Source organism: Rhea pennata, chromosome 4, assembly GCF_028389875.1.
Source record: "Rhea pennata isolate bPtePen1 chromosome 4, bPtePen1.pri, whole genome shotgun sequence".
NCBI lineage: Eukaryota > Metazoa > Chordata > Aves > Rheiformes > Rheidae > Rhea > Rhea pennata.
This window is the reverse complement of record NC_084666.1, coordinates 25,999,240-26,023,967: the sequence shown is the minus strand read 5'-3', so window position 1 is coordinate 26,023,967 and position 24,728 is coordinate 25,999,240. Positions and strand designations below refer to the sequence as shown.

Below are 24,728 nucleotides of genomic sequence, written 5' to 3'. Positions count from 1 at the left end.
GGGAGCCCTTCCTCAGGGCTGGCCTGGTGTGCTGCACCCATGCCTGGGCTTCAACACAGGACTAGCACTGAGACACTGAGAAAGATATATGAGATGAAGGCACACAATTTTCCCTGTTCTATGCTCCCTTTTGCTCTGCTGGGGTTACCTTTCCAACTGTGCTCTGCTGTAGGAGAAGAGCTGCCAGTGGAAATGGAGGGCTGACAGAAAATTTTTTCCCCTGAGGAATGCTCCATCTGAAGTAGACCCAGGACTTCTTGTCTAAGTATCCGCTTTTGATAAGGATTAGTGTTGACACACCTCAGTTTTATTCTGAGCACACAGAAGTCAAAATAATATACCTCAAGCAGATGAAAAGTGAGCACAGAATGAAAAAAAATCATACATTACCATCTCTACCCAAGTCACTTGAAAACTTTCCTTTATGCACATTGGAGATTGAGGATTCTAAAGCAATTCTTTTATCTTATAAAACCATTCAAGCTTCTCCCTGTTGTGAACTGCATGTCTTCCATTTCTGTAAGTTTCTTTAAATTGTGCTGTAATGCACTCTGTGGCTCATATATCCCTTGTAGGGCTCTGATCTTGTTTAATAATATACTCACGAGGGTTACTATTTCATTGCTCCATTTTCCTTACCTTCCTCCTCTAATGTCAGTGAGTCTAAATGGCTTAATAAATAAGTAAATAAAAAGCCATAGAGGGTTCAGCCAAGCTCTGGTCAACCTTTCTCTGTGCTGCCTCCGACTGCAACCTGCATAAAACGTAGGGCAGAAAGGCACAAACTTGGTCTTCTCAAATGTATAGCCTACTGAAACTACTCCCTTCCATTAACGTTTCCTTCTTTGTGTTCATATTCATTAGAATCTTCTCCCACAGTATTTAATTTTTATTTTTGCTAAGCTATCAGTTCTCTCATGAAAAATGCAATCAACAAAAAGGTGCAAGTCCGCACCCAAAGATATCTATGTCCAATTAGAACATACAGGGACACAATTTCACATATGAATACATTCGTATCTGGTGCACCAAATTCAAGACAGATTATATTACCATAACTTGCTTTGGAAAAACATTTTGATCCTAAAGGTTTTGTGTATTCACAGTGGCCTTATTTATTGCAATAGCAAACTGAGGTAAAACCAGTTTTTCTGGAAAATAATTTTTCTAAAGCACTAAAGATCGTCCTACATTAACCATGATTTTTGAAAACAGAGTTCTGAATAACATTTTCCTAGGAATCAGGTGGCTTAAAAGGTCCTAGAGAAGATCCTAAGTATTGAAAGCTAATAAGCTTCAGTGCAGTAAAATTGAAAAAAAAAAACTATTCCAACACTTAACTAATATGAGTAACTTATTAGAGGTCAAGTTGTCCGGCTTCTGCGAAGGCAGAAACTATGGCCCTCTCCCTCTGGTTTTCAAAAGATTTAATTAAAATTGGTATAAAGGAAAGCTTACTTTCCCGAATCTTTTGCTTAAGACAAAAATTGATTCTTCAGCTTGAAATCTGATTTTCTCCAACAAACCAACTGTGAGGTCTCAGCTTAATCTGTCATCAAACAACACAGTTATTTTACAAATGGCCCTTCAATGAAGGCCACAAACAGATCAAAGTAAACAAGAATTTTAAGATATTCCAGTTTACATCACAAGAGAAGACAGAACACTAACACACACTCTCTTGCATTGCTTAGCATGGGAGCTTGTGAAATGCAGACTTTATCAGTGTGAACACCACGTCTTAATGTATAGTGCCACTGCAAGAAAGTCCTTTGAGAGAAGGCTTTCTGATAAGTGAGGTTCCTGTGAAAACGCATCTTTAGCACTCAAGATAGATGCTGTTTGCTCTCCAAGACCTGGCTACAGATTTCTTCATCTTCCAGAGGCCATACCTGAAGTGGGTGCATATGTGCACCTGCTGTGATGTAAATGCAGGCTACAAGCCAAGATGACCAAAAGCCTGACCCGCTGTAGCAGCGAGACTATCTAACAATCCTCACAACCAAAAGGCTTCTGTAGAAAATATGATTGTGCAGTAAGCATTCAGGAACACTTCCTATAATCATCTACACCGAGGCGACAAAGTCATATCCTCATTTACCTTTGGATCCAAAAAACCCCAGAATCTGAAGCATTATCTCCATGTGTTGAAGAATCTGAACTTCTTGTGACAGTCAACTTGATTATCAAGGTTCAGATGAAGGCCAGCATTCTTACCTTTCCTGAAATACGTTGTCTACCTTATTTTTGAAATCTGGTATTCTAGAGGGAAAAACTCCACCTTTTTTTCCCTGTTCTTCCACTTTATTGTGGCTTATACAAGGCTTATTGCATTTGTATGTTTCCTTTTTATGACCACATCTAGATTTTTCTTAGTCCAATTTGAAATAATTCTTTCCAGAACTGGATACATCTACCAGACAGCTTTCATCAGTATTAGAGGCACTTTAATGAACCAGTATGTTAATCTTTTCTAAGTTGACTCCTAGCTTTTTCTTAAGAGGCTGGGATAGCTCTGCTGGAATTGTAAAATTAGTTATTCCTTAAGTATAATATATAAACTCCTCCTGTCCAATAAATTCTCCGCATAGTTGATGGTAAAAAGACACGTAAGCCTTCTCTTTTACTGCCTGCCCTTCACCTCATCCTGAGATCTGAACTAGGACTAGTAGTCCAAACTGAAGACAGGACCAGTGGGCATCTGACCCAGGCAAAAAAATCTGTTTAGTCTATATTAGAGAGGGAACTTCACTGTTTGAGGATAGGGAAAATAGGATTAAAAGCACAGTTGTCAATGAAGTACACTACTGTGCATAAGTATTTAGAAGTATAGCTTGGCTATCCTAGACAGGTTGCTCAAATATCTAGTGCATACTATCTAATATACCGACATTGCAAAGGCACTAGCAACTAGTACAAGTGGATGGATGCAACCTTTGTCATGCATCCATAATATACTCTAATATGCACTTGGAATTCACAACTGTAGCAAATCTTCATCAACCGCAGCTGATGAAGCCAGTGCTACTGTTTACTTTTAAAACATAAAATTGCTGAAATTAACAGACCACAACCTTTACCAGCTATGTAACATTTTACTGAATAATTACAACTTCCAGGGGTTTTTACAGGATGTACCAATGTAAATTATAATTACAAAATAAAATATGCAGAGAAATACTTAAATGTCTACACTTCACAAATTAAAATGATTTCCTCACACTAACATAAAATAAACTAGACATAGAATGAAAAAGCGATATACAAAAGCATGAGAACAGAGAGAGAATACATTTGATTAAAAGGCTGCATGGAAAAGCCTATTTCAGTTTTGAGATTACTCATTGAAAATTCTACCACCAGTGAAAATCCCTCCTGTTGGCTTTCAGATTTAATACAATTTTTGTAATAGCCTAAATGCTTGCCAAAGGCTTCAGACATTTTTTAAGACACTTTTTTACACCCTTCTTGAGTGGGGATGTAGAACTCAACTTTCGAGAGAAACTTACCAAAAAAACTTTAATTATGTAGTTTCTTCAACACTGTACATTCTTCTTCTGTCTTCAGGTCTGAAGCAGCTGATCACAGCCTCCAATGCTTTTACATGAAGTAACTTTCTTAATAAATGAAGCCTGAATTTAGGTTACAAAAATCAAACTTATCTTAGGCTAAAGAGTGTGGGGCTGCATTCCACTATTTTAGGAAAGAAACCTTCCTGTAACAGTACTACGAATGCTAGAAACAAAAACAAACAAACAAAAAAAAATTGTCCAGGCTTACTGTTAGGGTAAGACTTGTAAGAAGTAACTAAGATTTTATATTTTAATTGGTGGTTCTGATTTACACACAAAGATCACTGTCCTCGAGAATCTACTGTAATACTGGTTGGGGAGAAAAATTGTTCTTTATTTACCACGATCTATTTTTTATTCTATGTAATATTAAAAAAAAAAAACTGCATCCTTTTTACATTATACATTTAATTTTCTCTTTAACTTCTTTGTAGAATGTGATGATTTAACTAGAAAATTTGCTTATCCTCAGACATTAAAGCAACCTAAAAACATGGACTAACATATTCAACAACGCTTGCAAGTCCACTGCAACAATTCTGCAGCAGTCCTTAGAACACTACACCTTTTTTCCAAAATATCTTCTGTATGGTGCTTCAATTTGTTTTTTGTTTTGTTTTGCCGAAAGACACAATTCATTATTTCTCTAATTCACTCTAACTCCCTTTTCCAGAATTAAAGTTATTCAGCCTCCTCTCACCAAATGCACAATTCATCAACAAATCTCCAGACTGAGATTATACCATCGCTCTTGGATAGGACTAAGTTTTCAGAGGGAAAGGAGGTTTAAACCTGTAAGACTGAACACCATATTAAGAAACAGTTAAATTGAGACATTGATCTTAATTTGATTAGAGGGGAAAAAAAAATAAAATCAGCCTGTGGGGGGGGGGGACACCCAACTATCTTAACACTGCTAAAGACAGACATTTTTACTGCATTGTTTGATGCCCCCTAATCAAATGCCATTTCTTATTGTTAACGTTTTCCCCTTCGATCATCCTCTCATTTCTGGGCAAAATTTCTAGATTGTATTGATCATTTCCTATTCCAGATGTGTCCTTGTATTCTTTTCGTTTTCTTTTGTTTTGCTTCAGCAAAGCCTGATTGACTGTAGCTTCTACAGTTCATGTAACTATTCCTGGCCCTTTTTATTTTTCTCAAACAGCACACATTTCAGAAATCACTTTATTGTGAATGGATTTTTACTTATTTTTACCTGTATTAAAGCTATAATCAACTTCTGATATTACTTATTTCTGTGTTTCAGTAACAAGAAAGGAAAAAGCTTTAAGCTTTTTCTTTAAGCTACCCAACCCCTCTACAGAAGAATCTTTTTTGGTACATCTCAACTTCTCATTTACATTAAGCAGGTGAACTGCAAAAGAGATGTTAGTTGTACTCTCTGTTCAGGATTAACAGTAAGAACAGAAGCAGCACAATACTTGGTCAAGGGGGGGACATTTTCATTTTATATTCACTTCTGCAACGTAAACCTTTAGGTAAACACAGAACTTCAATTTTAGTACAGGAGTCAATACTAATCAATTGTTCTACTCTACCAAGCCAGACTACCTTAAGAACATATGATCACAAAATGAAACACTTTTCTTTCAAGTCTTAGACAATATGCATCTGTGGATTTTTTTGTGAGACAGACATCTAAATCAACTTTGGAAAAAGGACTGATTGAGAATTTTAAGAAATCGCAAGATTTCCTGCAACATATAACAGCCTAAAAACACTTCACATGTAACCTGTAAATATTTAATGTACTCATCATTAACAGAAGTACTTCCACAATGGGTAATTTTTCTTTGTTAAGGAAAAAATCAAGTCAGTTAATATAGTAACAAAAAAGGAGAATAGAGTTGCAATCAGTGTATTACCTAAACAAACCCTACCTAAAATCCTTTCAGGTCCCCCATCTGCCTCCCAAGATGGACCATTATGAAAAAATTTCTTTAAAACTTTTGTGATATAGCTTAGACAACCTGCACCTATCAGAAGCACAAAAACCTGGTAATTTTGGCCAACATGACTTTCAAAACAGCAATGATGCTGTAGTAAATTATCAATAAACAACTAGTTAGAATAAAAAACAGAGTCCAAGAGCAGTATATAGCCTTACTATTAAAATGTAAGAGGCCCAGGATGGCTTCCTCCTCTCAAAGTAAGGATCACTCTTACTCAAGTAAAAGTTATTAAAAGAAATATGCATGGAAATTCAAGAAAGGAGAAAAGTAGAGCCTAAAAATACCTTCGACTTGAACACGAGCCACAGAGGATAAAGGATGCAACTTGTCATTAAAAACGTTTTCCTGTTCCCTGAGTCCCTGCGGCTATTAGACCAGGACACACAACAAACAGTGCCTCTGCAATACAGTAGCTCAAAAAGGATTTACTAGTACACCATGCTCAATAAAGCCTTAAGTAATGGTGGAGAATGTTTTACACAGTAGTTTGCAATTCTAATCTCTAATACGCACACCCACATATATATTTATGTTTAGTTAAATTACTTTAGAAAGGGGAAAAACAGCACATTAAATGTTGAATTTCACAGTGTATAAAGGAGACAATTTAGATTTGAAATTGATTCATAGGGGCACAAAATTCAGAATTTTATCTTTTATAGAAAAATCATATAGGAAAATACATATTATTAGCATTCATCAAAATATTTTAAGATCACTCAGTATATTGAAGTACCAAGACTTTTTTTTTTAAGCTGTGAAACTTTTGTAGAATTATGAGACGTCATGCAACAAATAAGCAATCTTTCACAGAGGGCAATACTACTTTGTACACAATTTGAAAAAAATAAAACTTAAGGCCAAAACAGTCTACAAAAATAAGTTATTTTAAAATACTAAAGCTTTACCAAAAAATATCCTAGAAATATAGATTTGTTAGCTGTCACTCCCTTTCCTTTATCAAATCTTCAAATGAATTTAAAACGAACACTAAGTAATTGCATTTGTGATAAAGAAAAACTCTGCTTCTCCACACTTTGCAAATTTTCTTTAATTCAGAGGATTCTATCATGTAAATGGACTATCTACAACTTTTCCTCCAAAACACTAGAAGATGGACCCACATCACCTCAATTTTTAGGCTATAAAAACCATTGCAGTTAAAAAAAAAAAATCTGTTAAAAAAACATTCTGCAAATTACAATATATATTAAAATCTAGCAATTTGAAATTACCTTTCCAAACAAACAGGCTCAGCGAATCAATATTTTCATCCAACTGCAAGATATGCAAACCTGTAAGGGCCTGCCAAAACCAGTCTGCCTCTTTATCTAACCCACCACTATCAAGGTCAGTTTTGAAGATGAAAGAAGGTCCTGAAACTATGCAATTGCAACATTACCGAGAACATTCAAGTTGTAAATTCTTACATTTAACATACTGTGATGATACAATCAATAGTGCAATTAGGAGAGAAGGAACTGAATTTTATCTCAGAATATTAACAAAAAGTGTGTGAATGCATAGGATTCTGACTCAGAAAAGGAAAATAAGATCAGAATTCATACAAATTACATCTCATGAATAAAAAAAGTATCATTTTTACTGGCTTTGGAACAGATATCTTGCAAGAACACATGCTCATGTCTCTTCTTAAACAACATATGTGAACATTTCAGTATTTAAACTTCTGCTCTGTCAAGTGCAGACTAACTCTACTCATTCATTACTAACTCGAGCACATAAACCATTTACATCACATTTCCTCTCTCCATTAATCTCCCACAGTAAGAATATTTGCACATTTTCACCCCTCTTATTTGTGCTTTTAGCATTTCTGGACTAACAATTTTTAAGTGCCTATTCAAATTCAAAATCCATTTAAATATTCAAGGAAGAAGGAAAAAGGATATGCATTATCAGATTTCAGTGTTCTTCATGAATGAGACTATCATCAGTAGAGTGCATAGCAAGATGAGCTGAAACACACATTGTGGGGGGGAAGGGAGGAAGGCAAATGACTTATAATATTCTAAAATCTCTCTTTTTTACTTGAGATAGTACATTCACAAGTTACCTTCAAACTCTTTCACTAAATGCATTTCAGATCATCAGGCTTAAGTATACTAACTAGTCATCAGGCTTAAGTATACTAACTAGTTCTACAATAGGAGAAAACCAGATAAATGCAGCTTTCTTTTGGAATAGCCATAATAAGCTAATACGCTATAAAGAAGTCACTAGTGGTAAGGAATTATGGACAAGGGTACCAGAGAGACCATTCACGCACAATTAAAGTATGGGAAGTCTCTTTTTCTTTTTCTTTTCCTTTTCTTTTTTTTTTTTTTTTTTTTAAAAAAGACTGGAATGTTACTCTACTCAAAATGATCAGCATGCAAAGTGCTTTGCAATTGTCAAAAGGCATGCTATTTTAAATTCTCATAATTTACTGGTGACATTTTATATGAAAAATATCATCAAGCTTTAAATCAAATCCTGACTTACTGGTCTTCACAATTACTATTTGCTGCAATGCTTATAATTTAAGATTAACAATTTGGTTTTTGAAAACTTGTGTTTGATATCAACATTTCTTCTCTCAGCAAGTCAGTCATTAAATTAACTCAGCAACTGAGTCACTAGGAGGCTGTTATTGCCACCTCTCATTCATGAACAATTTTCATTTTACTGAAATATTTTAAAGTGCATAAGAAATTTTCTTCAGAGTTATTTATCTGTAGATATCTCATTTATATTCCAATTAATAGATTTGCATGATCTGTACTCAGACTTTATTAAAAGACTGATTTGCAAAGAATCTACTATGACTTAAGTGCCTACTGCAGAAAGCCTTATTCTCGAAGTCTATTTTATATAATGCTAGAATTGCACATTTCAAACTTACAAACTCTAGGCACTTCATCTCAGGATTGTTGAGGACTACTAGTTTCACTCTCCCAGACAAGCAAGGTTGATTCTTAAAAAACACAAAGCAAGCAGTTCAGAACTCAGACTACAGATAATGTCTATAGGTAAATAAATAAAAAAATACAATGTATTCATTTCTGTTTAATTATAAATATTTCTAATACATTTTGACTATTATAACTTCTAGCAAAGAACTCTTCTGGCAATATAGCCTATTAAAAGTATAAAAAGCCAAAAAATGCCAGGTAAATTTTAATAAGCACAGTCATAAATATCCCCCAGATTACATCTGAAGATATTTACAAATAAGAGAAAAAGTATACAATCAGGGGGGAAAGAACAAAATCTAAACTAAGGAAGTTCACCAAAATCCCTACACAGTAATTTCTTCACAGTAACTCAACATACTCTGGATAGCCACACAAAGCTGACCCTACTGAGGAAAAAAATTGATTTTTTGAAGTGTTGTTGTGAACGGCAACAGTGGCAAAAAGCAGATTTCCAGGTCACGGTACTTGAGAGAAGGCCAGTGCCTCTTAGAAAGAGCATATCTCAAAAAAAAAAAAAAAAAAAAAACTGTGAAACAATTACATAGAAGGAAAATAACAACTAGCTTAAGGTTGGCAGGTTCCACTGGAACAAAATCTTCCTAGCTAATCTTAATATCTCCCAAGAATCTTTAATGATATCTTGAAAGAAACTAATGAAGTGCAAACTGATTGCAAGGGGACACAATGAAAAACTAAGCATGTTGTATATTTTCAGGCAGTAATATTTCCCTAACTGAACCTCAAGCCTCAAGTTCTGAATTGCAATAAATTCACTCAGACAGATTCTCTTGAGGAAATTAAATAGCTTTTTGAAATTGATTTTGCCACAGAAAGTTTTGCCCGCGAGTCTAATGTTCTTCCAGAAACAGCGCTAACAGTCCAGGAAGCCTACAGCAAAAGTAAGCGAGGTATGGTACTGAGGTCACTGCAGTTTCAGCAGCTTTTCATCCCTCTACACAACTTCTTTCCAAAACCTAAAGACTTCTTCCGTCAAGTCTATAGTATTTCCAAATCCACATGACGAACATCAGGGTTTCGTTGCTGGGGAAAAAAAAGTAAGATAAAAAATGTTTTTTATTAAAAATGTTCAAACATGTATTTGCACATGGATATAAATGATGGATTCATGGTATGATGTTATCAATTGGATAACAAATCCTTATTTCTGGTAACACAGGGACTATTTTAAAATGAAGAATAATTTCAATAAATATACCCCACACTATAAACAATTTTGAAGACTAAGTATTTTTATTCAACAAATACTTTTCAACTTCACAGTTAAACTAGTTCTTATGCATTAAAAAGTATGAAGCAGCTCTTCTGATTTAAAAAAGGCAATTAGTTTTTATATAAAACTGACCAAACAAAACATTCTTAAAATGACACACACATGTTTAACGGGCACTTGCCTGAATACCAGATAATTGCTGAAATAATTTGTTCCATGCCATTGAAACTATTTACAAAGATTCAGAATACTGTTTCTGCTAAGAAATATGCATCTTCTGATCCTGTAGAAATGTTATGGTCACTACATGAGTTGTACTATCCATGCGAGGTTTAAAATACCACCACCACTGAAACACTTGTATACATAAAAAAAACGAAACAAACAAAAAAACCCACAGTATTCATGTTTCAAATGATTAGTCACAAGCCTGCTGCTCAAAAAAACATGAAGAACCGGATCTCCTGATACAATTATACTCAAAAATAATAATTTGATTTTTAAACAACATCACTCTGGAGAGATGAAACTAAAAGCAGAATACTTCTGAGAAGTTCTACACTATGGCCAAGGTCATGCTTGAGCAGCGTTGATGAAGGCAAAAGGCAATCAAAAGCAGACTGTATTTGTCTGACGATCAATATACTTACAGTTCTGTATTCACTCTAGAAAATACTAGAGAACTAACCTCAACTTGTGAAAATATTTGTCAGACCAAATACCTGGCAACTCCAGGCAAGGAAAATTCTTAACCACATAAAAAAGGAAATGAATTCTGCATTTTGTATAGAAATATAAAATCAGAATGTCTTCTATGGAAATGTATAGAATAGATACTATATAGAAGTTTTTACCAATCATTTTTCGTGAGCTATACCATCTTTAGATGACTCAGTATTATTCCATCTGCTGGTCAACCACAAGAGGGCATAAACATGCAAAATATCCATCTTTTCTGTCTACACAAGGTGCACACACCTGAGGCCCTGAGTTGAGGCCCAAACTTTATCCTAGATTTGCTTTGGTATTTGTTTGGGGATCTAAAAATGTTTTTAAAATTACACTCAGAAGTAGAGAACACTAAAAGTCTCATACTTCTCCAATTCTGTTCAGAACTAGCAGGTACAAGCACAGGCCTTGAGTCATGAATAACCACAGCTAAGTCTCCATCTAGGGCAGTGATCTAACACTAGAATTTCCAAAGACATAAGATACAAATAATGTGTTCAATACGATAAAAGAAAAAATGATCTTTCTTAAGACTATTCAGAACAATATTGCTTCTATTTACAGTATGTAAGGAATATACAAAGAGAAAATGAAATTAAGCAAGCCATTCTAATTACCCACAGCTAGTTCTCAGGTTAAGATTTTAATAGCCATATAATAATTATAAATTAAAAATGTAACAATCCTCTGCTGTATCAACCAAAAGATTTTTAAAACTCAGAATGAAAAAAGGACTATGATTTTTGTTTATGTAATGATTAAAAAGTTATAACAGACCTATAAAGCAATAAATATTGTACTTCTCTACCAAGTGCAGAAATGGTCAGGTAATTAAAGCTCTCATCACACAGTGATATCAGTTTGATACAATACTAACTGCCAGATTAAAAATCATTTGAAATTTGCTTCTTTACAACTAAAACAGAATTTAAAAGCCTATAAATAACCTGACATTCAGAGACTACCCTAGCTTGAGGAAAACAGTCAGGTAGCATTTCATAAAAAGCGTGTTCTACAGTAGTATAAAACTCTGACCAATATATATAGCAAACAGACCAAAGGCAAAGTAAGGGCTTGCTGCTGGTCAGAATTTAGTTAAAAAAAAACATAGCAAGAAGTTTGGCATTAGGACTATCAACCAAACACAACTCTCAAAAGTAGATGCAATTATTTTGTTTAAAATTTATTACAGAATAACCGCTAACAACAGCTAAATCTTACCTTTAGGTCCTTCTCAAGTCTGTCTACTTCAGCTCCCAGTGTGTCAATAATATTCTCACCATGCTTAAGCATGAAGGCTTCTAGTTCTTCAAGAGTCTTCACTTGTTGAATTTCCTAGCAAGATAAGAAATTTAAGAGGTTGAGATGCAGAAGAAGGGAAAAAGCCCACAAAAGGTCCTGACATGTTTCCTGGGCCTGCAAACACAAAAAAGTTATCAGCCTTTGCCATTTTCTTTCGTAACACCATCTAGTCTGACAACTAGACATGGAAAAATAGTATCTATTTGATAAAAATGACTAGCTTACTGTTACATCTGCATCTGATATAAAACATCCCTTTATTTTTAATGGATTTTCTCCTTTATTTGCAGACCAATTTTATAGAATTTTATTCATTTTCTAGAAGTATCCAAGATGTCACTATGTCATAGCGAGATAAAGCAGATTATCTCTTGGTATTCCTTCCTCATTTCCGTATCTTCTTGTTATTCCATCATACTACTTACTGTGGGCATCACATTACTATCTTAACTCAAAATCCATAAGGAATACTGTGAAGACTGCTGTAAATACTATCCCCCTGTGATATCCAAGAACTGGAAGACTGCTGACGTGAACTCAGCCTAGGAGACCAAGCATATACCAAGCTGTAGAAATCAGGGTAAGGAAGACAGGATGCTACACTCCCTCTAACATTAGGCAGATTTCCACTACAGGCAAGAATTCCTCACTCTAGAAACAGATATTACAAATACCAAAGAAAGTATCACAACAATAAGTTTGTCTTAGAGGTCATACACCCAAAAACCAACTTGACTAGAAGCTGTTTATCTAACTACAGTATCTCAGCCATAGAGCTAGGTGATAAAGTTGCAGTATGTTTGAGACAAACAGGTTGCTGTTGACAGACAGAGTAACAATTAAATAATCAGTTCTTCTTGCATATACAACTACAAAACAACTTAAAGTTCAATTTTCTCATTACTTTAATGCTTAAAAAAAGAATGTAATTGAGGGAGCTTAAAAATACTCCAACCACACTAAGCTACAACTATGATCAGGGCAAGTCTAAGAGGTAAAAGAAATAAGATTAATCTGAATGAGAGCATTCCAACAAATATTTCACAGCTTTGGAAAGAGCAATGTTGATATCAATACAGGATGATCTAATTAAAAACATATATATTCCAAAAGGCAAGTACTGTATCTATTCTTGACTACGGATGGCTGAGTCCTGACAACTACCTGTCAGAAATGGTTTCATAGCAGACAGATGGTTACCTAGTGGAACTATGTAACTTGTATAAGAAAAACTTGTCAACCTAGAAACATTAAGGAAGAACTTTCCCAACAATACCAGCTGGAAGAACCAAGGAAGGTTGCATGCGAAACACCAAAAGGAAGGTAAAGAACAAAACTTAATAAAGCCTTTCCAAAGAAAAACAGCATACTGAACAGCTGCAACAGCAAGGCAAAAAAAAAAAAAAAAAAAAAAAAAAAAAAAGTCTTAGCAATATAAAACCAAGAAAACCTGCTGTATCTCAGTAGTACAAGTTGATAGCACTCCTCCTTCTTCAAAAAAAAAAAGTATTAAATTAAAATCCAATTTAAAAAAAAAGATCGTTTAGCACACCAGGTGATAAAAAAAAGAAAGACAATGTACCCCCTTGATATTAAAGGGTAGTACTTATTAAAAATGGGACACCAGCTAATGGCTTAAATTTAAGGTAGCTTACACATAAATTCAGATACCTGGTCAGTCACACTTAAAAACATAAAATTAAGATATTATCTCACATCTTCTTTTCACTTTGAAGTGGTATATAAGGAAGAGTAAAATAAAAAAGTCACAGCTACAAAAGAAAATGTATATAACCCACAGTTATTGGTGAAATTGGATGACTATAGCTTGCTTATCTAAAATATAAGGAGATTTTAAAGTAAATTATGCTTTATAGCTTTGCCAGGTAAAATTCATCTGAGTGGTTTTGCATTTCTTTATTGAAGCAAGGGATTAAAAAAAGCTGCACTACATTAAAATTAGAGTCAGACACTCACTTAAGGATGGTTAATTCTTAACTGCGGCTAAGGTATGTGACACAAGCAATCCATATTCAATGTTAGTTTGAACGGCAGGTTCTGTAAATCATAACACTGCATCTTCAACACCCAAGGAGACTGCCTCTGCCAAAACAAAAGCGACAGGCTTCTGATTTTTACTAGAGAACATACAAATTAACAAATATTTCTTGGAAAAAATTATGTTCCTAGCAAAATGATTTCAGATAAACCTGTATTTTCTAAGAAAAGGTTGAATTTAAACCTGCCCTCCTCCCTACCCAAGCCTTACTCAAACCAAAAATGGCTCTATTTCAGCAGCAAATAATAGGATTCTGTGTAGAGATACTTAACATGCTGACAGAAAGCAAAAACATCTGTAATCCTTCAAAATGAAGAAGTGGAATATACCCCATCTGTTTGAAAAACCTGCTTTGAACACACTTGAAATTGGAAAAGTAAAATCAAATGCTGGAAATCACAAAAACACTTTTTAAAACATACTTGTAGCAGCTGTTCAATGTCTTGTTTTTCCAGGTAAGAACGAGTAACAACCCGTCCATCAAAGTCTACTTCTGCCTTGAATCTCACTTTGCTCATTCCCATGTCTGTGGCTTTAACATCATGAATTGCTCTGAAACACACAATTTTTAAAGAACATGTAGAACAACATACAGCAAACAACCAGCTAGTTCAACTTCTGTAGTTCACAGCATTGTCACCATAAAACAATCGCATATTTTTAGAAGTCCATGGCCCTTGACTAACAAATACTCATTATGTCACCACATTCTCCCATTAAATACTGTTTTATATTAAACTGGTTGTATCTTTTCCACAGGAATTTAGTAAGAAAACAAACTACAAAGAAGATGGCAGATTTGAACTAGACTAATAGCAAAAAACAAAAAATCCACACAAAACCCCCCGAAATACATCCCACAATAAAAACTGAGAATTTCCCTAATTTTGAATCAAACTCAAAATTCAAATTATTTGCTATTGCACACAAGTTTTTATGCTTTCTCCTACTCTACGATATAATGATAATTTCTTCTGGAATAACAAATACATACATGCAATTATTCTAAAATCTACCCTGATTTCAAAGAAAAGAATGATCTGTTGCCAATTAATGAAAGGATACATTGCAATTATAGAAACTTCCTTTTCAAAATAAGTACAATTTGCAAACATATCCCTTTCTTGAGAATTTTCTCTTTCAAGTTACATTTGATATGAGAGAAAAATGGGAATAATGTGTTTGGAACTCATTTTGATTGCACTAAACTACGAAATCATTCTTAATCACAATATAACTGTTTGTAACTGGCAAAAATGTTTCATTTATGGATTCCTAATACATTACAGAATATGAACATTGCAATTTATTTACATTTTGGACCTTTGAAGATTTGTGTTTTACTATTCATATAGTCTTGCTCCTGCTTGTGAATAAGCACCAGAAGTTTCTGAATACAGGCAATAACAAAAAGCCCTCCATTTTTCAGGGATAATAAAGTATGAAGTAAACTTACATTTTTGAAATGCATTACAATATGTCTAGATCCTCTAATGTGTAAAATTTTGTAAAATTTCATTTTTCTTCAATTTGATGAACATAAACCTCATTTATCTTTAAAATCAAGTAGAATTTTAAATGGCTATTGTAGAATATGTTTCCACATTTTTTGCATCAAGATCAGGAAAACAAAAATATGAGGTTATAAAAATCACACAGAAGTTTTAGAATGCTTTATTTCGACATTTCCAAAGCAAAACAAATATCTGCGGTCAACTAAAACCCCTAAGTATTTCAAAGATTTTGGTTTTGTTGATATAAAAAAATCCAATCATGACAAATTTTGAATTCCAGTATAACATCTAGATTCAGAAATAAAGCTCACCTGGTGGAAAATACAAATTTTTTTTCATTAATTTTACTAAGTTGCGCAATTTCATAGCACCTGTAAAATTAGAATGTACCTTGTCTTAACCACGTTGTTTGCTCTGCCTAACTAGAAATGTTCTTTCATAACTGAATGCTCACATGTGGGTGGAAGTGGAAGGCATATTTCAGAAGTAGCCTGCTAAAACAAAAAGCCTGCTGAGAACAGGAGGAATTTGTTGCAATGCTCAGTGGAAGGGTGTAGTATTAAGCACATTAAAAAAAAGCAATAGAACCAACTAAATATTGACAGGAAAAAAATACATCATAGTAAACATGTAAGCAGATTAGAAGAACTAGTTGTTTTTCTTATTTACTTACTAGTAGCTATAAAAAATTTCCAGCTCCAGTCAAGTTTACACAGTAAACTTGCAGGAAGCCACCAAATCAAAACAATATTGACTTGAGTAACCAAAATGGCATCAAGCTTTCTCCTCACACAGAAGGGTACTTAAGATATCAGATGTGGTTCAATGAAGGTTATTGAAGACATCTGAATTCATGTGCATGATTCAAAAATGTAGAACTATCAAGTGTCAACGTATCAGAGCTAGGAGAGAGGATAATAAAAGAAATTTGAGATTTTTCACTAGGCAATAATTTCATATCTGAACTCGGTGGGATGATGCATATATTGTATATCTAAAGAAAAAAACAAAACAAAAAAACACCTTACTGTTTATAACCTGTCCAGAAAAGACAAGACAATGAGTCAAGAGGAAAATCACTAGTAATTCAGAAGTACAAATACGCATGCTAAATTTGTGTTACAAAGCTTGTGCATGGAAGCTTCTGAGTGGCTAGTGTAGATCACTAATTCAAACTCAGGAACAGAGCAAGTTTGACATTAAAGCAAAGTGTATCATAGAGGACTTCAAGATATGAATTGTGAGTCATCAGTAGATTTTTTTTTTTAATTAGAATGATATATTTCCAACTGAATAGTAGTACAATTACCAAATACCTATTATAAGTAAAAAATAAAAATGAAACAGTCACTAAGAATTAGTGGGTACACCAGTTGTAACATTCCACAGGAACAAAATCAGGACAATCTGTACCAAATGAAGTATTTTATTTCACAGTTTCAAAAGCTTAGTTTCCTAAATTTGAACTAAGTTGAATACAATGAAGTCTTAGGGAACAAAATGTGTGAATGAGAATCGGAAGAACGAAACACTTATATGGCAAAACATAGAAACAAATAATTTTCAAGCCGAGAGAATAACATCAGCTGAAAGCCCCTTCTAGCTCATTGATGAAATAAGGGCTAAAACTAGAAATTACTGAGCAATGTGTGTATATATGTATATCTATATATATGTGTGTGTGTGTATATATATATATAAAGTAAATTGCCATCAGTATAAAAGAAATCGTGTAGTCTAAGAATCCGATAGAAGTGAAATAAAGGCACTACTAGAAATGCGAAGGGTTTTTTGTTTTATTGTTTTTTCAAGTACAGTAGAAACAAAGGATAACCTGAAACGAACCTGCTACTAGATTGAAATGGTAAAATTTTTAAACTAATGACATAGAATAGGTAGAAACATGCAACAAGTACTGTATTCTTGATCTGATAAAACAATGTGCTAGTACAATAGAGCATTTCTCAGTAACCAAGAGGTATATTGCATAGTTAAAAAAATGAAATACTTCCAATTCAGCAGGTTGCACAACCTGCATTCAAGAGCCCAGAGAACTGAGAGAAATTGTGAAGGACAATCAATTTTTCATCTTGCAGTACTGATGAGACTGAAAGGAAGTATTAACAACATACGCCAAAATTTCAGAATGGCAAAAATGACAATCTAGGTAACTGAAAAGGTACTTCATCTGAAAACCTAAGGCAAATCGTGGAAAAGCTGAAAAAAATAATATATGAAGAGGATTAAATCCAGTCAACAATATTTTAAGGAATGTAGGCTTTGTCAAACAAACCCTTTCAAAAAAAAATTCTTTTTTGAAAAAAGAAGAGAGAAATCAGAGCCTCTCGGTTCTTTTAGTCCAATTGAACCCAAAATACATTCTGATGAATGTCAAATTATTCCCAGATATACCTCTTTCATATTTCACTGAACACATCTGAAAATAAAGATCACAAATCCACCCTGAAAGAAAAAGATTCTACTCTAGGATGCAAACTACTACAGAAATGATTGCATTGGGAATGCATTTACAGTTTCATAGCTGAAGACCCTGAAAGGCTGGAATACAAAGTGACAATACTAGTCACAGCTGTATAAGCAGCCCAGTACTCAGGAGTCGTTGTTCCTTTGCATATGGTGTCAGTAGAACAAATGCTAAAATAGTATATACAGCTTTCATGTCCATATTTAAGAAAATGAGAGAGTCTGCAGTTTGAGAAAATGCTTTAAGTCTTACAAGTCCAAAAGTAAGCTGATCAAGGTAGAGAAGTAGCTTAAGTAGCCTTTGGGAGAAATACTTAATGTTTAAAGGACTTCCTCATTTCATCAGTGTTTAAAAAACAACAAAAAACCCCACACAACCCCACACACTATACCACACACAGCCCAAGAAAAAAAATGAGTAAAGTTTTTCCCCAAAAAATATTTCTAATCACAAGCTGTACATCATACAGAACTCTGAGATCAAGACCAAGTGCCTTATTGGAAGATGTAATTTACCCAAGCACAAGGTATTAGGGCTACAAAAGAGAAGCTGGGGAAAAGACAAGTTGTGCAATTCAGAGGAATCAAGCCAAATAACGTGATGGATCACCAATACAGACCACCTGAGACAGATGAATACAGAAGACAGACAGTGTTACGGAAAGTACCTGAACACGCTTCAGCCTCTATGATTAAGAGAAATATTCATCCAAGCAGTTTACCCTCGCAAGCAATTTTACCTTCATGCTTTTTAAAAAATTAAGTTAGTTTTTGTTTTAGAAAACATTTTTGGCCAGAAGGAGACAAGCTAGATCTACTCTGTTAAGAAATTATGGCTGTTTACAGAGCAGAATATAACACTAAATGGATTCTGAGATAGGAGAAACTGCAGGATTCTAGGATTCCAACCTGGGACAAGCAAGGACACGCTCTGGACAAAACAACTAACAAAGTGACATGCAAATAGCCAAGTGAACTCCATTACTCTAAAGCAATACTGTTAAACACATGTTCCATCACTGAAACCAATGCACGGCAACCACAGCTCCTTAATAAAGCTTAGTTACTGACAAGCGAAAATTTTAACACAGCCTTTTTCCAAAACAGGAACACTGTTTATAACATAGCTACCTTCTAGAACGAAGGGCATGTCATTCATCTGTTGCTTGTAGTTGAGATGATGCAGCATTTAGTTAATACAGGAACACCTGATACCAAAACTAATGGGCTCGGGTTTTTTTGTCTGCAGCTCAGTAATGACTACAAACAGAAAAGCCCTAACATATTCCAGTGATTTATACCAAAATATAAATCTAAATAAAGGTTAAGAAGAAAATAAAAAGGCTTTTAAATCAAAGTTAACAGGGTTAAAGTGAGCTAAAATAGCTTCTTATAAAGCACTTTAAACAAGATTTTAGAATTGCAATAGCCTGTAAGTTTGTTATTTCACTGCAAATTGTAAATTCCAAAGCAGTCAGAGAAACTAGCACTGAATTCATTCTGTAAGCATCTAATATGCAGAAACCATTATATCATAAGTCTGCAGCACTTCACTGACAACTCTTACAGAATTCCGGAGACTCAGTATTCACAATAAAATAGAATTTAAACATTTAAGTATTAATAAATTATAAAATCACTTCAAGCATTTAGAAATGCTTCTGAAGTTCAGCTGGCATTCTCATTAAACCATATGTCAATTCCTGTAATTAATAACTGTGAGAATGTATTTGAAATTATTTCATATATGGAAGAATGGACAGACAGAAGTATTTGCTTATTAAAATTTCTAGCATACAACAACAACTAAAATCTTAATCCAGAAGATTCCCTCTTAAAAAGAAAAAAAAGAAAGAAAGAAAGAAAGAGAGATTTCTCTCATTTAAAATTCTTTAGCTATTCTTTTCAAATGCTATTTTCTTGCTTTTTGTTGGGCCGTTAGAGATTTTTGAGTTGATCAGATTCTCACCTTACAACAGGATCACTCTCCAGTAACTCGGTAAGTCGCTGCAGCTGTTCAGGTTGAATGGATCTTCCCAGAAGAGCTTCTGTGTTAGTGTAGATTAGAAATGCTGATACAGTTCCTAACAAAGTTCCTACACCTAGAGACCCCAAACTGTCATAATAAGGGTTTCCTAAAAAGCAAAAACAGAAAAAACACACACAACAAAAACCACACACAATCACAACTCAAATTAGTTTCACAGAGTACTTCTAAAACACAGCAGATATTCAAATTTCACACCAAAAGACATAGGTTTTTCTTTTTAATTCATACATTAATGTGTTGTTAATTCTGTATTTTACTACTGATGAACAAGAATTTGGAAGAAAATAAGTCCTTAAAATAAAGTCTCATGTTCTCCTCTCCCTCACTTACAAAATGTCATACTCTCCTGTCTCCTCTAGGACTAACAAATTAGTCAGTTCTTCTGTCTTCGGTTCTGTGATATAGATTTAACTTTATGAATATAAAATTATATACATCTAAAAATAGGTAGTAGCACAATCAAAAGTCTGCTCTTTCATCAGTAAGGCAACATTATCTTATGAAGACAATTATATGTATCTATCATTTTGACAGATGAATAGGACAGTCCTATATAATTCTTCCTATCAACTTAAAACCTTGCAAGTATTAACCGCTTCTGGAATGCAGAACTTGCATAATGGATGAGCACTCCATGTATTTACTCATTCAGATCTAGTAAACTAGACATAAAATAATAAAAAAAGACATCTATATAAAGAACGAAACTTGCAAGTAACTCTTTAAAAGCCTACAGAGAAACAGAAATTACCACGTTATTTTTCTAAACAACCAAAAAACTAAAGCAAATACCTACAAATGGACAAATAAATACTCTTCTCCCTTTAGAAAACTTAACTGTGGCAGACTTTTGCAGCTCTGAATCACCTGCCATATAGATCATCATATTTGCATGAGTTTGCCACATTATCTTCAGATTAAAATAACTGCTCCTGAGCAATACTGACACCATTCTGTAACCAAAGGAATAATAGAATTCCTTCCTTAAATCTTCCCCACATGCACATGGAGATGCATACAGCTTATTAAGGAGGCCCAAATTATGTAATCACATTAAGATAGGAAGTGATTTACATAATTGGTGATAATAAATATACTTCTAATAGAAGAATACCTTAGTCTGTCTAACAAAACAGGTCAAAAGGAAATTAGACCCACTGGCATGCAAGTACTCTTTCAAGCTTAAAACTATTTTCTAATTTTAAAAATCTTCAACTCAATCTATTGGAAATACAAATAGAAAACAGTACAAAATCCCCAGAATCTAACAAAATAGAAGAGCAGAGATATATTTTCATCAAAATTTACTTTTAGAAATTCACTCAAATTCATCAATTCTGAATAGCAGATTGTAACACAAGTTTTTTGATTTGTTTTTTTTTTTTAATACAATAAGCTGTAAGTGAATGCCACCAGGCATAGTGTTATTGCAAGAAACTACTAAACAGTAAAAGCATGTACAATTTTAGTGGACAAATTCTGCATAAAACAAAGTCTGTGTAAGTAGTAAATTATCCACTGGCTGTATATCATACAGCAATATACTTTTTATAAAGTGTGCAACAAACAAATGGTCTACTTAAAAACTAAAAAATAGCTGTTGTCAATCTTCAATTGTTTTGCTAAGAAAACTGACATTCTGGAAAGGGTGAGGTGGCAATAAAGTCACAGTATGACAATAAGCCTAAAGAAAAATAGCCATATATTTAAAATAAATAAGCCATATAAAACATGTTTTGTGTTCATATCATGCACAGAAGAAAATTCATATTCAGTCTGTCTCATTTTGAGGTAGAATTTACCTGTTAAAGAAGTCAGACCCATACACGTAGCAGCTACGGCCACACTCAGAACTGCAGCAGCATCCTCCAGTAACACCACATTAGTACTAGGATCACGACTCTGCACAACTGTATTCAACAAAAATTGCACTGCTGTAGAAATCTTAGTCTTACTATATTATGCATAGTACTTTAAAAACTACATCCTTACCAGCAAGTTAAGGGGAAAAATTTCTATAAACATATAACTGTAAAGCATGAATTTTTACATACATACACACTTCTTTAAAGCATTCATAAATATATAGAGCAAGCCTTGCATCACTTACAGAAGCATCTCCAAAATATCGGTAAATCTAATTGGCATTCTTCAGGATAAACTCCCCAACTACTTTAGTACAAGTGTGTAAGCAGTGCTACTTAAATCAATAGGTTTTTACCTATTTTATAAAATGTATTTCTTACTAGAATAAAACACTTAACAATTAAGTAGGTCAGGGGGAAGAGAAGAGAGACAAAGCTTTCTATAGTTATGCAAATATGGGTAAATAGATTGTTTTAAATAATCACATACCTTATTGCTATAATGACACATACCATATTGATAAAATGAGAGACCCTTAGCTCGAGCACTCCTCCGAATTTCATTTATAGCAACAAGAAGGGTAGCTGAAACAACACCAGAGTAGTTGCTGAAAATGGTTAGAGGCAAAATAACTTGCTTCTATTTTGAAAAGGGAAAATCCTTATATAATAGGAATGTGTCATCTAGGAAACTCTGGCTACCGATGCTTTGAATAATGGCAAAGTATAAAGCTATATCTTTATCTACGTGCATACCTCCCCACACAAATCAAAATTGTTTATTCATTGGTAGTTTAATATAAAAAAAGAGATATTCTACAAATGCCCTCAAATGATGTGTTCAACTTCTTATTACATATGCAGATGAGGAAAGGAAAAAAGTTTTCCCAAACAAAATGCAACTATCAGAAGAGTTCAAAACTTTAGTCTTTGCTTACACCACAGAAAATATTACTATAAGTAATCAGATTGTACTATCAGAAGTTAAGAATAAATAGAAATATTTTTTAACACTGCATACCTCCTTCAGAAACCAAAGATCCTGCTAAAATGCAATATGCCTATATAAAAACAACAACAAAAAAAAGTCTCTTAATTATCACATCATATACATATTTGTACATATTCCTTGCACCATTCGAGAACCTCATTCCCCATTCTCCCATGCAGGTATCCATAATTACAAGACAATTATCCTGCAGTTAACAATATTCAAATTATACAATACATATTGCAAAATGGAAAAGGATCTTGGGAGGTAAGAATGGACATTGCAGGGTTTAAAGGACAATCTCACTTTGCCGTATGATAAACCACAGTTCAGATACGATTTTTTTCTTAAAACATTCTCGGTAAAGCTGGTTGGAATTGCTTTGGGATTCAAACTGACTCAAGAAGTGCATTTCATACTAGACCATTACTTTCTATTAAGTCACCAGTATTATCTACAGATACAATATCAAACATGATTTGCTTACCCAGAGAAGAGATTCTATAGGATGAGGATGGAGTAAACCCATGATCCCATGATACCAAGAAAGTCCTGCACCCATCATGAAAATTCCCACTCCGCTAATCAGGGAGGCAATATAGCGCATGTTTGTGAAGCCATATCTAGATAAAAAAAACAAAGAAAGTCATTTAGGAAAATAAGATTCTAGCTCTTTGCAAATATATTTTTCCATGAACTTTTTACTTGTCTTGAAAATTAGCACCACATGACTGGACAGCTACTTAAAATACAGCTGCTAAATCCAACCTAATCAAATAAAAGCCATCTAAAAAAAGGATGTTTAGTATACACAAAGATATTTTTTCTAATTCCTTTTTAAACAAGCTATTTAAATAGCTCTCCTAGCTCTTGTGCAGAGACTGAGGTATTTATTAATGTAAATAAATCATTCTAGTGTTTAATGAATATGTTGCATTTACATTTTATTGAAATGTTACTTCTAAATGAAAATTCTGGTCATTATAGGCAACTAGCCTATATACTTCATTTCCTTTAAATTAACATTATAAAACATGTAACATCTTTACCTACTTCAGCTAACTGCAAACTTTCAACACACAGTTTTATGAGCAGGGAGAAAAGCTAAAGCAGTATTAAAGTACACTTTTATCATCTTTCTTGTATTAACTGCTACTAACTACAATACATTTCTTTAGAGACATTTAAAAAGCAATAGTACAGACAATTATTGAGGAAGAAGGTAAAAAAACTGAGGAAGGAGACGCAAAGAATGTTTAGACAAATTTAAGATTAAAATATTTTTTGTTTTACTTGATGCTCTTAATGAAGAAAAGCTTACCTAGTTCTGTAAGTCAGATATATTTTAACCTATTGCTTAGGATATGAATAACTTGTCCAACCAAAAATGTGAAGGATAAAGCATGCTATCTCCAAGAAAATATCACAAAGACAGTATCTTCAACATTCCATGAAACTATAAGCACATACCATTAAAAACCTCTATTACTCGGGCCAAAAAAAATAAAAATAAGTAAATAAAAGTAGTTTCAGTAAAACACATCTCCTCACTTGTATCAAACGATACAAGTAATCTCCTTGAAGAAAAGGGAAGAAAGTATAGTACAGTAATCTTTTATTTAAAGAGCTTGCTTTTCACGTAGGAAATAATTAAAAACAAATAAATATTTTAAAATAAAGTGAATCTATCCAATAGAAGTGCCCAGAATAACTTTAAGGAATAATGCCAAAGCACACCAAAAAGTGTACCAAAACAAAATCACAAAATGTAACATGCATCAAGACACTGAAGCTAAAACTCCCGCAGTTTGGCAGACATCCCTTTTCTTATTATTTCTATTGTAAAAATAGAACAAAATACATTTCAGAAATTATATGAAACAGCAAATTAAAAAGAACAGGGTGATTCACAAAAAAGAACCAATCTTACTTCTATACATAATTACTTATATTATTTTATATATAATTGATTATATA

At 33.6% G+C, this 24,728-nt stretch overlaps 1 protein-coding gene across 2 annotated transcripts in view; it reads right to left on the bottom strand.

The window, feature by feature from the left end:
- Window positions 1-7,135: 7,135 nt before the first annotated feature.
- Window positions 7,136-24,728, bottom strand: part of SLC30A9 (solute carrier family 30 member 9) — a 34,859-nt gene continuing 17,266 nt past the window's right edge. The window contains exons 11-18 of one of the 2 annotated variants that reach the window (XM_062575506.1): window positions 23,239-23,374; window positions 22,782-22,821; window positions 22,274-22,345; window positions 21,698-21,805; window positions 19,815-19,980; window positions 14,270-14,399; window positions 11,708-11,821; window positions 7,136-9,567 (exon numbers count right to left, since the gene is read on the bottom strand). In XM_062575506.1, coding sequence (XP_062431490.1) covers window positions 9,523-9,567; window positions 11,708-11,821; window positions 14,270-14,399; window positions 19,815-19,980; window positions 21,698-21,805; window positions 22,274-22,345; window positions 22,782-22,821; window positions 23,239-23,374 — 811 coding nt within the window. In that variant the 3' untranslated portion in view covers window positions 7,136-9,522. Of the gene's footprint in view, window positions 9,568-11,707; window positions 11,822-14,269; window positions 14,400-19,814; window positions 19,981-21,697; window positions 21,806-22,273; window positions 22,346-22,781; window positions 22,822-23,238; window positions 23,375-24,728 lie in introns of those variants that run through there. The other variant, XM_062575504.1, reaches the window with a different exon arrangement.